The sequence below is a fragment of the Miscanthus floridulus genome, chromosome 6, assembly GCF_019320115.1.
Source record: "Miscanthus floridulus cultivar M001 chromosome 6, ASM1932011v1, whole genome shotgun sequence".
In the NCBI taxonomy this organism is placed as follows: domain Eukaryota; kingdom Viridiplantae; phylum Streptophyta; class Magnoliopsida; order Poales; family Poaceae; genus Miscanthus; species Miscanthus floridulus.
Window position 1 is genome coordinate 21,953,763 of NC_089585.1, and position 16,866 is coordinate 21,970,628.

The 16,866-nt window shown below is 44.2% G+C and overlaps 2 protein-coding genes across 3 annotated transcripts; one reads left to right on the forward strand and one right to left on the reverse strand.

The window, feature by feature from the left end:
• Positions 1-654: 654 nt before the first annotated feature.
• Positions 655-6,111, reverse strand: LOC136461849 (plastidic glucose transporter 4-like). Of its 2 annotated transcripts, none has more exons than XM_066461179.1 (14): positions 5,909-6,111; positions 5,453-5,720; positions 4,601-4,712; positions 4,345-4,412; positions 3,980-4,112; positions 3,806-3,905; positions 3,552-3,664; positions 3,237-3,330; positions 2,989-3,142; positions 2,172-2,318; positions 2,021-2,094; positions 1,845-1,933; positions 1,638-1,752; positions 655-1,142 (listed from the first exon to the last, which is right to left on the reverse strand). In XM_066461179.1, exons 2-14 carry the CDS (start codon positions 5,691-5,693, stop codon positions 960-962), a joined length of 1,623 nt encoding a protein of 540 aa, XP_066317276.1. In that variant the 5' UTR covers positions 5,694-5,720; positions 5,909-6,111; the 3' UTR covers positions 655-959. The 2 variants fall into 2 exon arrangements, with proteins under 2 accessions (XP_066317276.1, XP_066317277.1); XM_066461180.1 differs by having other exon boundaries at positions 5,453-5,758.
• Positions 6,112-14,854: 8,743 nt separating this feature from the next.
• LOC136457819 (uncharacterized) lies at positions 14,855-15,923 on the forward strand. The gene has a single exon (XM_066457826.1). It carries the CDS (start codon positions 14,954-14,956, stop codon positions 15,611-15,613), a length of 660 nt encoding a protein of 219 aa, XP_066313923.1. The 5' UTR covers positions 14,855-14,953; the 3' UTR covers positions 15,614-15,923.
• Positions 15,924-16,866: the final 943 nt, after the last annotated feature.

Genomic DNA, 16,866 nt, shown 5'->3' on the forward strand with positions numbered 1-16,866 from the left:
TACCGCGAAGATTGGTGCTTGTATGATGTTTGATGTATGATGTATCTGTATCTTTATCTTATTTGTTGCTTTACTCTTTAGTCTTTCGGCTTAATCTAGATGGATTATGGACTCATAGAGTGGTGTAATGGTTTGCGCACATATGATATATATATATATATATATATATATATATATATATATATATATATATATGCTGCTTTTACTCAATATCCGAATAGATATTTGTATCCGACCTTCTCCGAATCCGATTCATACCGTATTTGATACTCATTATTCGTATCCGTAACCGAGTCAATCCGTATTCGTATATGTATTCGAACGCTATCCGTGTCCGAATCCGAATCCGAACAGAAATATGAAAACAAATATAATATGAGTAATATCCGTTCGTATCCGATCCGTTTTCATCCTAGCAGACAGCGACCTACACGCTTGGCTGGCGCGTTCCGTGCTTCCAAGTAAACGTGCGCATCCGGAGACCGGAGGACAACGATCTAGACTGGGCCACTGCAGGCTGACAAGTCACATGTCCATCAACAGGAAACGCAGTGGGATACCAATCGCAATATGGATCCAGATGAAGAGCGAGCGGGACTTTCTACCATTTTTTTATAAAAAAAAAAATCTATTTTCAGGAGACGAGAGTTCATCTATACACGAGAAACGACGAAATTTGAGAACAATGAAAAACATATCTCCAGAGACATCGACAAGTTCATGGTTTCTGAATTCTGATTGATGACAGGGGGAGTAGGGGAAGCACAGCTAAACTACTGCTCGAACACAACCCCTCACTGCACACACCAGGTCACCTACGATTGGCATTCTTGCCGTTCGCTTATTTCTGAAACTACATGAAACTGGAAAGAGTCTCCAGGTCCAAGGATGCTCGGTTATGTGCTTGGCTGCATTCTCAATCACCAAAACGGCGCCGCAGCATGACTAGCAAAAGCACATTATTCTGCAACACTTAGTTCCCGTTCAATCTCTTCAAGTGATCGCCCCTTGGTCTCGACCACATTCCCAGCTATGTAAAGAACTGCAAGGGCGCACACTGATGCAAATCCCAAATATACATTGCTGATCCCGAACTTGTGGACGACACTCAAGAAGTACAGGCCAATAAAGAAGTTGGATACCTGAAGAAAGAAAAAGAAAAACAGGTTAAGGACTCAATGGTATAAGTAAAGCCAAGGTTAATTACTTAATTATGGTAGTGTTCATCATCTTAGCAGCTAGAAAGGATTTCATAGAATTTAGAAATTTGAACAAATTTAAGGGCAAAAGCTTCAAAAAATCTAGATATTGACTAACATACCTCAGGTGAATAAAACATTTTTTAATGGAGCGAATGGGGAATGGCTGAAGCTTTTACTAGTAATGCCTTCAAAGTTCAAACTAAACCTATCTACCAGAGCAATCGATATTAATCAAGGACGATAAGAAAACGAACTTAACATGGCCAAACATTCAATCAATCTCTATTCACCAGAACAATTATCTTACCTTGTATTTTGCAAAATCATGTGTCGCAAATTATATAGTGGAATGAGAAAAACAAAGCAAGATATACCGCAACTTAGGACAACTATATACATTTGGTATTAGCGTATGTATGAACAGTTGTGACTCACCCAGTGCATGCCTAGAGATAATGCAACAGCCTTGGCCCTTATTCTAGAGGCAAATATTTCAGGAAGAAGTAGGGCAGGAACAGGACCAGCTCCTAGAGCAAAAGACAGCACATACCTGCACAAAATCATACTCCAGTTATATCAAACATTCAACTTATACATTCAAATAGAATCAGCAAGACCAAACAAGATGAATCATTAACTTACAGAACAGTGCCAACAACAGCAAGAGTACCAGAATAAGGTGCCAGAGCTTTCCAGGTGAAGGACAATGCTAGGAGTAGCATTGAAGCACCCTTCAAGGGAGAAAAAAGTGAATATGAACCCTCCATTGCTGATTGAGTTGAAATAAACACATGATTTGTTGAACACAAGGGCATTACCATTCCAGAAAAGCTTGTTATCAGAAGACTTTTCCTTCCTTGCTTGTCCATTAGAGAAGATGCAATCATGGTGCCTACAAGTAAATATATACCCGCATCAGAAAACATGTTCTGTCAATATTAAAATCTTGTTACTAAAAAGTAAACTTACCAAAAACATTGGCTGCTCCAACAAGAGCACTAGCAGCAACATCAGATGCAATGCCTGCACTGCGGAACACCGATGTAGAGTAATATACAACGGCGTTTATACCAGCAAGCTGCTGGAACAAAAACAGTGCTGCCCCCACACTCACGACTGCAAATGAAAGATATATCAGAAAACATGTCTTGTAGCGTCTTCACCATAGTATCAATTCCTTGACATTTTAGGTTGTATGCAGTCAACATATCAAAACTTTCATCATCAATTACTTTGTGTACATTCAATTGAATATTACAAATGCTAGTAAAAAAAGATTTTAATAATCGTACAATTTTGCTATGGTTTCTCAATGTTGTAAAGGACAAACTAGTAGTCAAAGTTGTGTCTTTGGGGATGTATCAATGTCCACAACATCGCTTTTTGGTGACTGGAGGAAGTAATATAGGTTGTTCAGATGTAACTATGAGAGATGACATATGTCCATGAAACACAAGGCCATTGCAAATGTAATAGCATAAAATCCATTAACATACTTATTTTCCTGATAAGTAATGAATATGCATTTTTGTTTCCATAGACATGACTTAAATTAAGCAATTGATATGCACCAAACCACTTTCATCCCATTAAAAATATTTGGAATTCCAAGAACCATCAATTTCTGGTAAAGCGGCAGATATTTCCACCAAGTTATTAACTTCATTATATTGGATGATGCTAGCAATAGAATGGAATGAGAAGAGAAAATAGTCAGAGAACATTTCATCATGCAATTATTAGGGAACCAAATTTGCCAATTCTGAAACTGTCAAAACAAAACTACCTTTCCAGTAACGCCTGCTGAAAAGATCAAACCAGCCAGCTTCGGGTTCAGAAGAACTTTGGCCACTAGCTCTCAGATCATACATAATTTCGGTAACCATTTCTTTTCCATACAGTCTTTTTACAGCTGATTCTGCTTGAATAACCTTTCCTTGCTGCAGTTAATGTCAGAAAAGTAAATCTTGAGTATTGTGCCACAGTCTGGAGGCCAAAGTACACAGTATGTTCAAAGAATTTGCAAACAGAAACCTGGAATAGCCAACGAGGGCTTTCAGGCGAAAAGGCCATTCCTACAGCCAGCAAAACGGATGGAACTACAGCAATTCCAAACATTGTCCTCCACCTGATTAATACAGTTACAAATGACTAGAGCATGAATATAATCCATATATCATATGGAATTTGTTGCCATATGAATTGCATATCTAGATGTAATTTATAGGATAGAAAGGTTGAAAAAAAAAATGTGCAGTTCTTCCACTGTCAATATTTCAATATTGCTTCCGTTAATCAAGAAGTAAAATGAAGTGGGGAAACAAATGAACAGACTAATGGAGAACTTACCAGGCAGGATTTCCTGCCAAAGGCAATCCAGCTAACAAAGCTGCAAGAATTCCAATGCAGATAAAAAGTTGATTAACAGAACCAAGCGTTCCACGAATTTCAGTTGGTGAGATCTGCAAAGTACAAGAAGTTCATTTGTTGGAGATGTTCATTAACACAGGCAGTAGCTATTGAACAAAGACAGAAGTAACTGTAACATATCATAATAGCATTAGGTTTTGAACAAAGCAACTGTCATTTCAACATATCACAACCTCAGATATGTAAAGGGGTACAAGAGCAGATGAGATCCCAATACCAATTCCAGCAAGCAACCGACCAATAATCATGGTGCGGATATCTTGAGCTGTTGCACTGCAGATGTTTCTGTGTCAGTTTCATATAAGATTGTGTACTTACAAGTTACAACTAAATAGTTCAAAACACACCTCAAGAATGCACCTAGAGCAAGCGGGACTGCATCCAGGATGAATGTTCTTGTCCGCCCAAATTTATCTGCCAAAGATCCCCCGGTAAAAGAACCTAATGTTGCACCAGCCAGGGATGTGCTAACCACCCATCCTGAGTAACAAACAGATGTCTAGTGAAGCATATATGGCAAAAAGATATCTCACAGAAGCAACTATAATCATTGAGTGATTATAGTCATCTATCTGCTACTTTAGAAAACATGCCAATTGTATGCCTTGGCAAAGAAAGCATCACACTGCACAATCAATCCAAGTGCCAGATGTTCCTTTACAAACACGGAGAAAAAGTATGTGTAAGTTGAGCATGTAAAAGTATGTCATACCCTGTAAGACAGCATTTTCAGCAATCCCAAGATCCTTCGCGAGATATTCAAGCGCGCCATTGACCACACTACATTCCATGAAATGGATTCCTGTTATTATCTAACAGTTTTTGTGCTCACAAGAAAAGTGCAGAAAAGATGGAACTATTTTACTTTCAGCTTGTTATTCATTTTCTTCATTTAAATTTAAGTAAATTATGCTTTATCCAATTGTGTTTAAGAAACAATCATCTTGTAGCCACGATAAAGTACATACCCAAGATGATAACCAAACAGAATAGCCCCCAAACAAGCAACACCAACATATGGCAGAACATGTCCTGAGGATTTAACTTGAACCTTTTCCAGTGGAATATCTTCAGGGTCAACTGTATAAGATAGTCAAAGCGAGAGATTAGCAGGGACTAAACACCATTGCTATTTAAATTTGCAGCAGAAAAGTTAGGTGCACATGAAAAACATCTGCAACACCGAAGGTGATACAGTAATCTACACATCATCTTACGTTATGGGTCACACAAAATACGTGGACTCTATAATCATGCAGATTCCTCTTCTGCAAGTATTCTTATCCACTTTCTCTGGTTTCTAAAAAGCGACTTAATTTAATTGTGAGTGGCAATGTTCCTCCTGCCTTTCTTAAAAACAAATATTTGAAACTCAGACAGCACTATTCAACATTACACATAAAATTTGCATTCATAGTAGAGACACATGGTTCAGAGGGACCATACCAAATATTATGACGCCTCAAAAACCTGAATCAAATAATAAGCACGGCAGGTCCCCAACCAACCACCACCCAGGACGATCACATCAGCTTATTCAGATAGTGAAAATGCACACCGTTTCCATGAATCCCCAACGCAAACACAACAAAATTGCTGAGCATAAAACAAGCACTACCAAATCCATCGACCTCCAAATCCAATACCACGATCCCCTGGCAGCTGGCACAGAATCTAACCGCAGTCAGCAGTTACAGAACCCCTCTCCCAGAACCAACGGCCCCAGTACCACAAGCGTGTGTTCGTGACCCCAACCCCAACAGCATCGATCCGCAACTCCAACGCATCAATCAATTCGTAGCTCGAGAGTCGAGACGCACCTGCGGCCGTGGCTTGCAAGCGCCCATAGCGCGGGCTCGAGCGGAAGAGCCCCCCGACGCCGCCACGAAGGCTGGCCATCTCGAGGCCGGCGAGATCCGCCGCCCACGAACTCAGGCCGCCGCACCACCCACCACCGTTGCCCGTCGGCATCCGCACGCTGCAGGGGTTGACCGCCGGCGACCTCCGATCGCCGCTCCACGAAGCGACGCACCCGCCGCCCGTTACAGCGCAGCGTATCATCCCTCTTCTTAACGATGGTGACTGTTCCTGCGATCGCACATCACCACCACCACAAAAAATTACATCTGTATATAATTAAAAATAGGTTAAAAAAACAGTCGCCACAATTTCGCGTTGATGAGTTGACTAGTGGCAGTGGGTACTAGTAGCAGTACTACGTTAGCTTGCAGATTAGGAAAACGACTAAAATTTAATCCGAGACCTCGCGGCCGTACCTTCGATTAGAAGCTCGGAAGAGCGGCGAGGTCTCTGTTTGGGGATTCGAAATGCGATTACGAGGGAGACGAAGAGGACGATGCCTTCGCAAGATCCGATAGTTGCGAGGCAAGCAGCGGATGAGGCCGGAGCTTGCCGAATCCTCTCCTCCCCCACTTTTTAGTTTTTTTTTTTTCAGGTTTCTTTTGGCACGGCTGCTGGTGGCTACACTGCCTGGAGTTGGAGGACTTGCCGTGCTGGCAACGACGTCGACACGTGCACCGGATAAGAATCGTCCGAAAATCGATAGCAGCAATTTTTTATCGGGTGCACCATGGCTTCATTGGCAACGGAGAAAGCGATACCCATACCCATGCGGCCTGGTAAGACGTGTGCTTCAACATGGCCCAATTGAAGCTACAGTAAGGCAACCTCAGACTTTGGCACTTTGCCCAGTATCAATATCAGCTCGGCCCGGCACTTTGCCCAGTCGTTCCCGGCGTCAACATGGCCCAATTGAAGCTACAGTAAGGCAACCTCAGACTTTGGCACTTTGCCCAGTATCAATATCAGCTCGGCCCGGCACTTTGCCCAGTCGTTCCCGGCGAGAGCGTAAGTTTTGGCTTGACGAAATACATTATTTTTTTTATTATGTACGAGTATCTACTAGACATAGTATATATATACTATATATATGAGAACATATCTAGTGCAAACTAACCACTCCATACAATCTTGGAAACTACGAATCTGGGTCACAAGATACCAATCCAATGGACATGATTAAAGATGAGATTTTGCACTTAAGCCCCCCACCAGCAGACCATTTTTTCAATACCCCCTGACCCCTCTAACCATGTCCATTGAATTAGCGTGTTGTGGCCTAGATTCACAGTTTCCAATGTTGCACGGAGTGGTTGGTTTGCACCAGATATGTTCCCACTATATATATGTCTATATAGCATAGTAAAAATTACATGTATATAGAAAATTCAAAACGTTTGTTTTTTTATGCTGATTGGAACGAAGGGAGTATTATTCAATATGCTGATTTTCTTTTTTTTCGTTTATTTTGTTCAAGTTCAATTTTTGCATCCCAGTTACATCCATATAATTCTTTGATGACCAAGACTCAGCCGCTCGGTTGCTAGTATTTTAATTATTTCTAATTTCAAGAGGACAGAGTCTTTCTACAATAAAAAGCCGCTGCTCTGGGTGGGACCTTCGTTCAGCAGAGCGCCGGAGCAAAAGGGAGCAGTCAGTTCAACCATCTCAATCCCTCACAAGTAGTAAGGACTGTACGGTTAGTGTGAAGTAACAGAGCTCAGCAGAGACATGTCACACACACTGACGGTACTGCCACGGTAAAGAAAATGCAACTTAAATTTAATTCTAAGTCAAAAGATCTTAAAGTTGAACAAGTTTATATAAAAAGTAATACTAACATAATAATATTAAATTTGTGTCTTTTGTTGAGTGTTGACACTCGAAATTGCCCGAAGGAGGTTAATTAAAGGTTTTCTATGAAAAAATAGCTAGGTTGGGTTCAAATTTTGGCATGGTCAGGTCTTGTAACTTTGTCAAAATATAGAATGAACTTCACCATTGTTTTCTCTCTTCGAAACAATAAAAAACATATATAGAACACTTTTTTTAGAGTTTGAATGAGAAAATTATGACTTCGAAAAGATTCACCACGTAGAACTCAGCTAGACCAGGCAAATTATAGAAAACATGCAGTATTTGATAGAGATTTAGATAAAACCACCCTTTTCTATATATGAGAGGCCTATGATTGGTCGAGACATCCAAACAATAAAAACACAACCAATCTAATATTAACCCTACCTTTTCCAACCTTCTACAAGCATCTCGACAATGTTTAGGTGGTATTGCTGACCCTAGAATAATCCTAGATACGCTTTCTCGATGGGCTTCTTCCCATGAGGCGTTTCTTGGTTTTCGTCGCGGTTGACCTCCAAAAGTCGGCTAGGCTGATTTTCCCTGCTAGGTTGTGAATTCGATTCTCGAGTGGTCTGTGTGATTCGGGCATGGCCGTTTGAGTATGTGATCGATCTTTGCGTCAACATTTTTTTTAAGACTCTGTTAAGGACGAAGATGTTTTGGTTTTGATGGCCGAAATCAACTCTAACAATATGTTGTCACTTGAAGAATTCGTTGAAGAATTGGATAAGGAGTACATGCAAGAATTTAAACAAGCAACTACAAGATTGTTTATGTCCTGTTACAAGACGTCGTTAAGGTAAAAGAGTGCACCAAGTAGATGCAATATTCAGGTACATTATCTAGTCATCCATCCAATCTCATCAATCCAATCTCATCAATATCATGTTTAATAAGATGATTAGGATCCAATTCCTAATATTCAATTCGGGTATTGAAGAAAATAAATTAATTAGTAGAACAACTGAACAACCGGCTATTGCTAATATTAATACAAAACTTGTTATTATTGTTTAACTTGCAAAATAGACCGGCTACTAATGTTGTTGGCCAAGATTCGTCCGTCTCAAGCCAAATCTAATGTAATTAGTAACGAAAATCTAAAACCTATTGAAAAAACATAGAGCCTACATCCAGTACTTTTACATTCGAGGGCAACAAAGAGAGGATTTGCCTAACCGATTAGATTCAAATCGGTGTATTAAAGCAAAGCCAAATATATTATTAGACCAATAAAGCATGAGATTGGTGTTTGAAAAACTATTGAATCCAAAGTTCCTAACAAGCATACTACTGAGAAGCTTTTAGTTAAGTGCTAAAAATAAAAAGAATACCAAAGATGCTAGTCGGCCTACCAATTCCAAACAAGTCAAATCATATACTATGAAGCAATTTGGAATCGGAATCGACAACGAAATAATTATCATGAATCATGTCATGTTTTCAATATGTATCATATATGGCTAAACCATCTATGCCTTATTTCAGCACACCTTATTTTGTATCATATATATGGCTACCCATCTATGCCTTATTTCAGCACGTCTTATTTTTCTCTACTATGGTATTCTTATAATCCATGGATGGTATCTACTATACCTAAATAGAAGGAACCCACTACAAGAATCCTAAATAGGAGGAACCCACTACAATAATTCTCTGATATCTCAGCAAGCCACGTCATCCATGGACCCACATCCTGAAGCGTCGTCCCCTGGTGACTCTCCGTTTCCATTCCCAAACCTGGTAGTGGTATGCGAAGTTACAGAACTGAAGGGCCGTTGGTGATTGGTCTTCTTCTGTCTGCTCCTATTCCCCAGCCACAAGCTGCCACCCTTTAGGGCATGTAAACGCCCGACAGGACATACAATCCATGGTCTATTTCATTGTCTACAGGTTGTTTAATGCTTTGCATATAGTCAAGATCAATAATAAATTATTTTTTGTATACCATTATGTTGCATGTAGCTTCTTGATTAAACACTAGCCTTGCAAAGGCACGTCCAGGTGTTCTACAAGTCACGTGCATTCCAACAGTTTCGGATATGGAACAAATAACAGTGATCGGCAAGTCTGAACATATGGATAAAAGTGATCTGCAGGTCTGAACATACATAAAAGTGATATTTTCAGAACTGAAATCTCCAAAAACACATTCCCCACCAATTGAAATCATCAACATGGTGAGATCAACTACAGCAGTGAGTGAAGTCACAAATATTCACAAGTATTCAGTCCAAATTTTCAGACAAGCTACAGCAACAGCATCCAATAAATATTCAGGTATTTTTTTTGCAAAGGATCACAGCAGCAGCATCGCAGCAGCTAGCATCATAGTTCATACCAGGATGACCCTAACATGCTTAGTAGTTCATAGTTTTCAGAAAATTAGTGCAACGCCGAAACAGAAACCAAGTGAAATGTACAAGTACAGGTACCACTTGTCATCGTTCAGTTCACTAGTAGAAAACAAGCAAAACTGCTATTTCACATTCAGACTCACACTATTAGGTAACATTTTACACTGTCATTTCCAGAATCAAACAGATACACTAGTTTTCAGATAACATATACACTAGTTTTCAGATAACAATAGTAACTGGTGTCCTTTGACAATGACTGAAATTTCAGAAAAGTAGCAGCTTGCAAAATCAGCCACATAATCTGCTTCTCAGTCCTAACCATTTCGTTCTCGTCATCATTCACTAGAACAGGTTGCTGCTAGTATTGGTTGACAACAACTGCTAGTATTGTTTAAGAAAAATAAGATCACTGCTACTACTAGTGTTTAAGCAAAATAAGATCGTTGCTACTTCAGATCTGTTTTCAGAAAAAAATGCAGTAATCCGATAATGAAAACCATGTACTGATAATCAAAATTCAGAAACATCTACTGATAATCAAATATGCCCCCGCCGTGGCTAGTGAAGCCGCCGATAGGGGAGGATTGGGCCATGCCGGATGCAGCCATGGATGAGTACGATGCTGATGTTCGCCGTTGCCGCCGCTGATAGGGAAGAGAGGCGCCGCGCGGGCCGGATACGCCGCCAAAGGGGAGGAGGCCGGCCGCCGAGCCGGATCTGCCTCCAACGGGGAAGAGGCCCGCCGCCCTGCTGGATCGACCAATGAAGGAAGATGCCCGTCCGCCGCCGACCTTGCCCTTCGGCCCCGCCGCCATTCTCATCGCGGTGCCGCCGCCATGGATTTGGCGCGAAAATCCATTCCCGCGCGCCCTCAACTTCCTCTGCGCGCGCGTCCGTAGTGGATGGATCCTCCGGCTCGTCGACTCCCCCGTACAACGCGACTCTAGAGAGACGAGGGCTTCTTGGACCAGCTCGTGGTCTCGCGAAACGACGGGGCGAGCTCATCTCCTCACAACCGGGTTCTTTTTGTAAAATATACGACGTACAGACGGGTTGTACAGACGCGCTGTACATGCCCTTAAAGCTAGCTGAACCATTTACTGTGCCACCGTGATCGTGAGCAGCTGGGCTGCCTCGGTTGCTCGCCGGTCGCCGCAGACCAAGGGACAGTGCCAAAAGGTCACGATAGCATCGTTCGGACCATCTTCTCACGACACGGATACGAAAGCAGCAGCGTCGCAGGACCCAGCGGCTTCCGACGCCGCCTCGGGCCTCGCGCGCATGTCGACGCGCTCCACGCCGTGCTCGGCGACCTCCTCGACTTCCACGAGGCGCAGGCCGCGCGCTCTCCTTCTCAGCCGGCGGCAGCGGCGACCGCCTCCTGGATGCCTTCCTCCGCCTCGATCGCGCGCGCACGGCAGCTTCTAGGTGGCCGTGGTGGAGCTGAAGCGGGACGTGGGAGAGGTCGCAGCGCAAGGCCGTCAAGGACCTCGCCCGCCTCGCGGCCTCCGCCTGGGCCTGGGACAGCGTGACCACCGGCACGCCCTCACGCCTCGACCTTGGCGGCGCAGTGGAGGTCGAGGTGGCCGGGCTGCTGGTCGAGGCCGCCGTGGCCACGGCTGCCCGGTCGGCTGCGTTGTTGAACACCGTCGCGGCCATGTTGGCGAGAACTCGATGCAAGCAAGCGCCTGATCACGACGGAGGAAGTTTTTTTTTTTGGACAACAGACGGAGGAAGCTTGATCCATGCGGAAGAAGATTGGCGACATCGACGAAACAATAGGCAGCGGCGTTCCAAACTGAGAAACTCCAAAGACACTTTTACATGTTGGGCGTCAGTAGTTATATGTATGCCTTTCTCCTTTTTTGTCATATTTATTTACTATATACATCTATTTTATTTATAAAGAGATATATAATGTTTGGTCAATAGGTGCTTTATCAGGCTTGGATCACTGTTTTTTCCATTAAAATTTTTAGCTACATTCACGAAGAAGCCAAGGAATATTGTAATATATAGGTGCATTTTTCTCTACATGAAGGGAACTATCTAATAGTTGCTAAAAATGACATGTTTTCTGCTTACGTACAACATTATAAAATTCCCACAGCAACGTGTTGGGTATCATCTAGTTCTTATAATCCATGGATGCCGCCTCTTCCTAGATATTTTTGTTCGGATTATGTTACTCACTCACTTACTTATAGAGAACCAGAAATTCACAAGCCATCACCTACAAATAATGATCATTCTAATCAAACAAACCGGTCTGTGGAGAAAAGAAGCACAAGGTGATTAGACAAGTCTATCATGTCAAGAAGGATGAGAATTTGAAGAAAAAAAAAGATTTGGCACAAGACAAAGAAAAGCTAGTAATTCAAGAAATATATATCAGCTAGTTTTGTTGATCAAATTGTCCCTGATGACGAGCATGTTTCAGAAAAGATAGCTGAATAACAATCAAGTTTGGCTAGGGGCAAGATAGGAGCAAAATTGTAGGTGCAATAGAAACTAGCCTAGCCGATCGCAAAATTAGCTTGGGCGATTTTTCTAAAAAAAGCTGAAGAGGGTTTCAAATTAAAGAGTAAGGTGAAGACGAAGCCATGTTTCGAGGAGCTTTTATCAAAATACCAGTAGATAGCCATGCAAAAGCAAAACAATCAGGCAAGGCAATATCAAAGGAAGAATTCTTCATCACCAAGAAAAGACATGCATGAGCATCACTGGCGGTCACCTCATTCGTCTGCATCATATACATCAATCCATGCGCCATGGACTATCTATTCAGGTATATCTAACCATAATTCATGTTTTTTATATAATCCCTAGTTGTCATATTATGAATATCGAGGTCCTCATTATCCTTAGGGACATAATTTATATGATCGGTCGTTACGGAGGAGAGAGTGAAGGTGTATCACCATGATGAATTGATGATATAGTTTTGACACAAAATCAGATAGTTTAGCATTAAACTCAATAGTTTGGTCCCACTTTTTTGAGGCACGGTGGATGAGAATAAGTTCTCTTGATAGTATTATTACGTATAGTAATAGAACACTTAAACCAATTTTTTAGAGTTTTCTTAAGTCAAACTTTTTTTGTAAGTTTGATCGAATTTATAGAAAAGAACATCAGGATTTGTGACATGAAATTAGTATTATTAGATACAACATAAACCGTATTTTCATAATATGCTTATTTGGTGTCACAAATGTTTGTACTTTTTTTATAAATTTGGCTAAACATAAAAATGTTTGGCTTAAGATAACTTTAGAGATTGATTTATTTAGTGATAGAGGTAGTATATATGTATTACAGAAATTGTTTCTTTGAAAAAATTCAATGCCTCCATACGTTATGAGAGTACAATACTCCCTCTATTTCACAATATTGTTCTAGCTAATCTCACACAAAATAAGGAGCGTTAAAGTGAAAAATATTCTCTCATCATTAAGTATTAAAATCGCAATCCATCGGCTTGTGCCTTTGGATAAGGGGATGTGATTGGCTGTTGGGGCTATATTGATCAAGGATAGCAAGTTAATGATGCTTTAGAATGTGAGAATGTTGAGTTATTTTTGGAAAAAAAAAGATGAATTCAAAAATAACAAGTATTGTGAAAATGGTGAGTAGCTTAATCTGATGTTCAACTAACTAGTGGGCCACTGGGCCCACGAACGGAAATGAATGCCGAATCTACCAAACCTCTGGGAAATTTGGAGAAGTACTGTGAATAGCGTCAGACCGGCTGGGAACTTGGGAAGGGTGGAAAAACTGTGGGAGCAGAGCACCCATGCGCTCACGCGCCGAGTCCCTGTGCGTCGAGGACTCGCGCGTTGCAGGCCCGGAGAGGACGTGACGCACTGACGCCAAACGTGGGTGGCTGGCTCAGGCTCGGAAACGGAAAGGGGGAGGCGCGACGCCAGGGAGGCAACGGCTAGCTCGGTTCGAATCGCGAAAAGGGCCCTCCCGCCAGCTCAGAGGCAGAGACGGCACGGACGGCTCGGGCTTTGCCAGTCGCCACTGATCCGACAAAACCACCGCCCTCGGCGAGCGCTTTCGCGCTCCAGGTCCAGCTGCGAACCCCACCACCAGTCCACCACGCCACGCACCACCACTCGTCTCCTCCACTCCACCACGGCAAGTGAGTCGAGCGCGCGGGGCGCGGGGGTGGCGCTGGCGCGTGCTCCAGTGACCAGTCGGTCGCCATCGGTGTGATTTGCTCGGGTACCGGGGCCAGGCCCGCGCCCACAGCACAAGGCGCGGGCCAGTTACGCCGCCACGACGATTTGTTTGTCGGTTCCTACTGCCGCCACACACACTTGCTCCGGCTACGTACACCGTATGATAATGATAATCATGTGTGGATCAACGATTTTTCGCCGTTGTGCTAATGACGGACCACACCAGTGGTCCATCCCGTGCAAGGGTCGGCGAAAAGGCCTACGCGGTATACGAGCAGAGTGTTGAAAACCGCTTGACGTGGCGAGGCTATTTGCTAGGAACGCGTACGCCGTGGCGATTGGAAAGCAGAGCAGTTACGCACGCTACCCGGTGCGAGTAGGATCACCGGTGCTTCGCTAAAAATATGAATGCGGCGATGCTACGAGATCGCGATCGCTGCACCCGGTACGCCAATGCCCAACAAGTAGCTAGGTCCTAGATACTGTACCGGGGAAGCAGATTTCTCGCGTTCATTGGCTAGATCAGCACTCGCAATCTGACTGACTGACTGACCCAGTGGGAATTGTATAATATACGTATACTGGTAGCACAAACACGTAGCCCATCGATATACAGATCGTGGTTTATAAATCTACCCATGATGTGCATATCCGGATCCAACAAAAACACCATTTCAATGCGAATTAACCCCGATCCCGGTAGCCATTAACGAGCTGATGTAAACCGAAAAGGGAGTAGTAGCAGTACTACCGCTAAAGGCGCACCACCACGATACATTACTCTGCGTGCTACTGTAGCTTCTTGTACGCACGATCCAGCCAGCGGCAGCGGCAGCGGCAGGGGCACAGGGCAGCGGCTGCACAGGAGCCGTGCCGCTGCCGCTGCACCCCAAGCCCCACCACCCAGCATAAAACCCCCCGCACCACCACTCGCACTCTCGCAGCAGCCAACTCGATCCGCCTCCCTTGGCCAGCCCATTTGGAATGTGAGAAAGAGAGGGAAACTGCCGCCCAGCTATCAATCTATTCGTCGCCGTCGCCGTCGCCGGCCATGCCGAGATCCTCCACCCCCGGCTCCGGCTCGGGCTCCAAGCCCATCCTGGGGAGGGCGATGGCGGCCATCCTGGCGCTGCCGCTGACCCCGATCTCCAAAGCCAAGCTGGGCCTGCTCCTCTTCAAGAAGCGCGCGTCCTCCGCGTCCGCCGCCGCCAGGCGCCGCTGCTACAACTACAAGCCGTTCCGCCACTACAACTATGCCTACGTGGGGGAGTACCAGTTCTCGCCCTCCCGCTCCCCGCTCCTCTCGGCGCCGCCGGCGCCCCCCGGCGTCACGGCCTGGCGGAGGGCCAGGGCCGCCTCCAAGAGGCGCCGGAGCAGGGCCAGGGTCATCCTCGCCTCCCTCTTCTGCGGCGCCGACGAGCTCGACGTCGCCGTGCTCGACGGCCTGCAGGCTCGTCGGGGTGGCGATGCCGAAGGGCGCGGGGACAGGGACCAGCTGGTGCTCGCCCCGGCTCTGGAGTGGGGCCGCGAGCGCGACGACGATGCCTACGCCTACAACGACGACGAGGAGGAGGATGAGGAGGAGGAGGTGGTGGACTACGGGGAGGAAGGGGACGAGGAGGTGGACGGCCGCGCCGAGCGCTTCATCCAGCGGTTCTACGAGGAGATGAGGCTGCAGAGGCAGCGCTCGCTGGTCCAGCGCCGGCTCTAGGCACCTTCTCCTTTCGTCCGTTGCTACCTACTGCTTCCTTTTCGATCTGGGTAGAATCAGTTGATTGTCGCTGCTATCTTAGCTGCAGTTCGGTTAATCTCTTCGTGTCTTGCATTTGCATCGTTCGAATGTTACCGTTGCTTTTTATCATGTGATAATTCTGTTGTTCGAGTCTGTGGGGTGAGACATTCGTCTCCCCTGCTGTAGTCTTAATTTTAGTATTTACCTATAATCCATCCTTTGTGTTGCAATGTTCATTTTTGCAGTGTTTTGAGTTTGTACAATTATTACAAATCAATGCGTGCTAGTACCTGTTTCTATGGGCACAAATGGTAGTTTCGGATTCAAATTCGTGTTCATGGATTCTTTAATTCGGAATTGGAATTTGGAAAGGAGCGGCCACCGGCCAGAGTAGGTACCAGAGCAAGAGCAAATCATGGAAAATGATCAGCATAGCATATGTATATAATGTGGGGAGAACAATTGGCGGTCAGCCGTCTCGTATCCTGGATAAATTAAGCTAATCGAGGAATGCCTTTTTGACAGAGTACTGCTTCGAGAACTGGCGCTGATTTGTTCTCTAATTTTTGCCTGTTTCCTGCCAAGTTATCCTACACTTGACCGGACAGTTGACAAGCTGACAAGCTGTACAAGCCCAGGAATATATATACAACAGCAACAAAGCCTTTAAATCCCAAACAAGTTGGGGGTAAACCCAACAGAAGCAATTAAGGTTCAGTCACATGAATAGCTGTCTTCCAAGCACTCCTGTCTAAGGCTAAGTCTTTGGATATATTCTATCATTTCAAGTCTCCTTTTATTGCCTCCACCCACGTCAACTTCGGTCTTCCTCTGTCTCTCTTCACGTTACTATCCTGCCTTAGTATTCCACTATGCACCGGTGCCTCTGGAGGTCTCCGTTGGACATGTCCAAACCATCTCAACCGGTATTGGATAAGTTTTTCTTCAATTGGTGCTACCCCTAATCTATCACGTATATCATCGTTCCGAACTCGATCCCTTCTTGTATGACCGTAAATCCAATGCAACGTACGTATTTCCACGACACTTATCTATTGAATATGTCGTCTTTTCGTAGGCCAATATTCTGCACCATAAAACATAGCAGGTCTAATCGTCGTCCTATAAAACTTGCCTTTTAGCTTATGTGGTACCCTTTTGTCACATATGACACCAGATGCTTGCCGCCACTTCATCCACCCTGCTTTGATTCTATGGCTAACATCTTCATC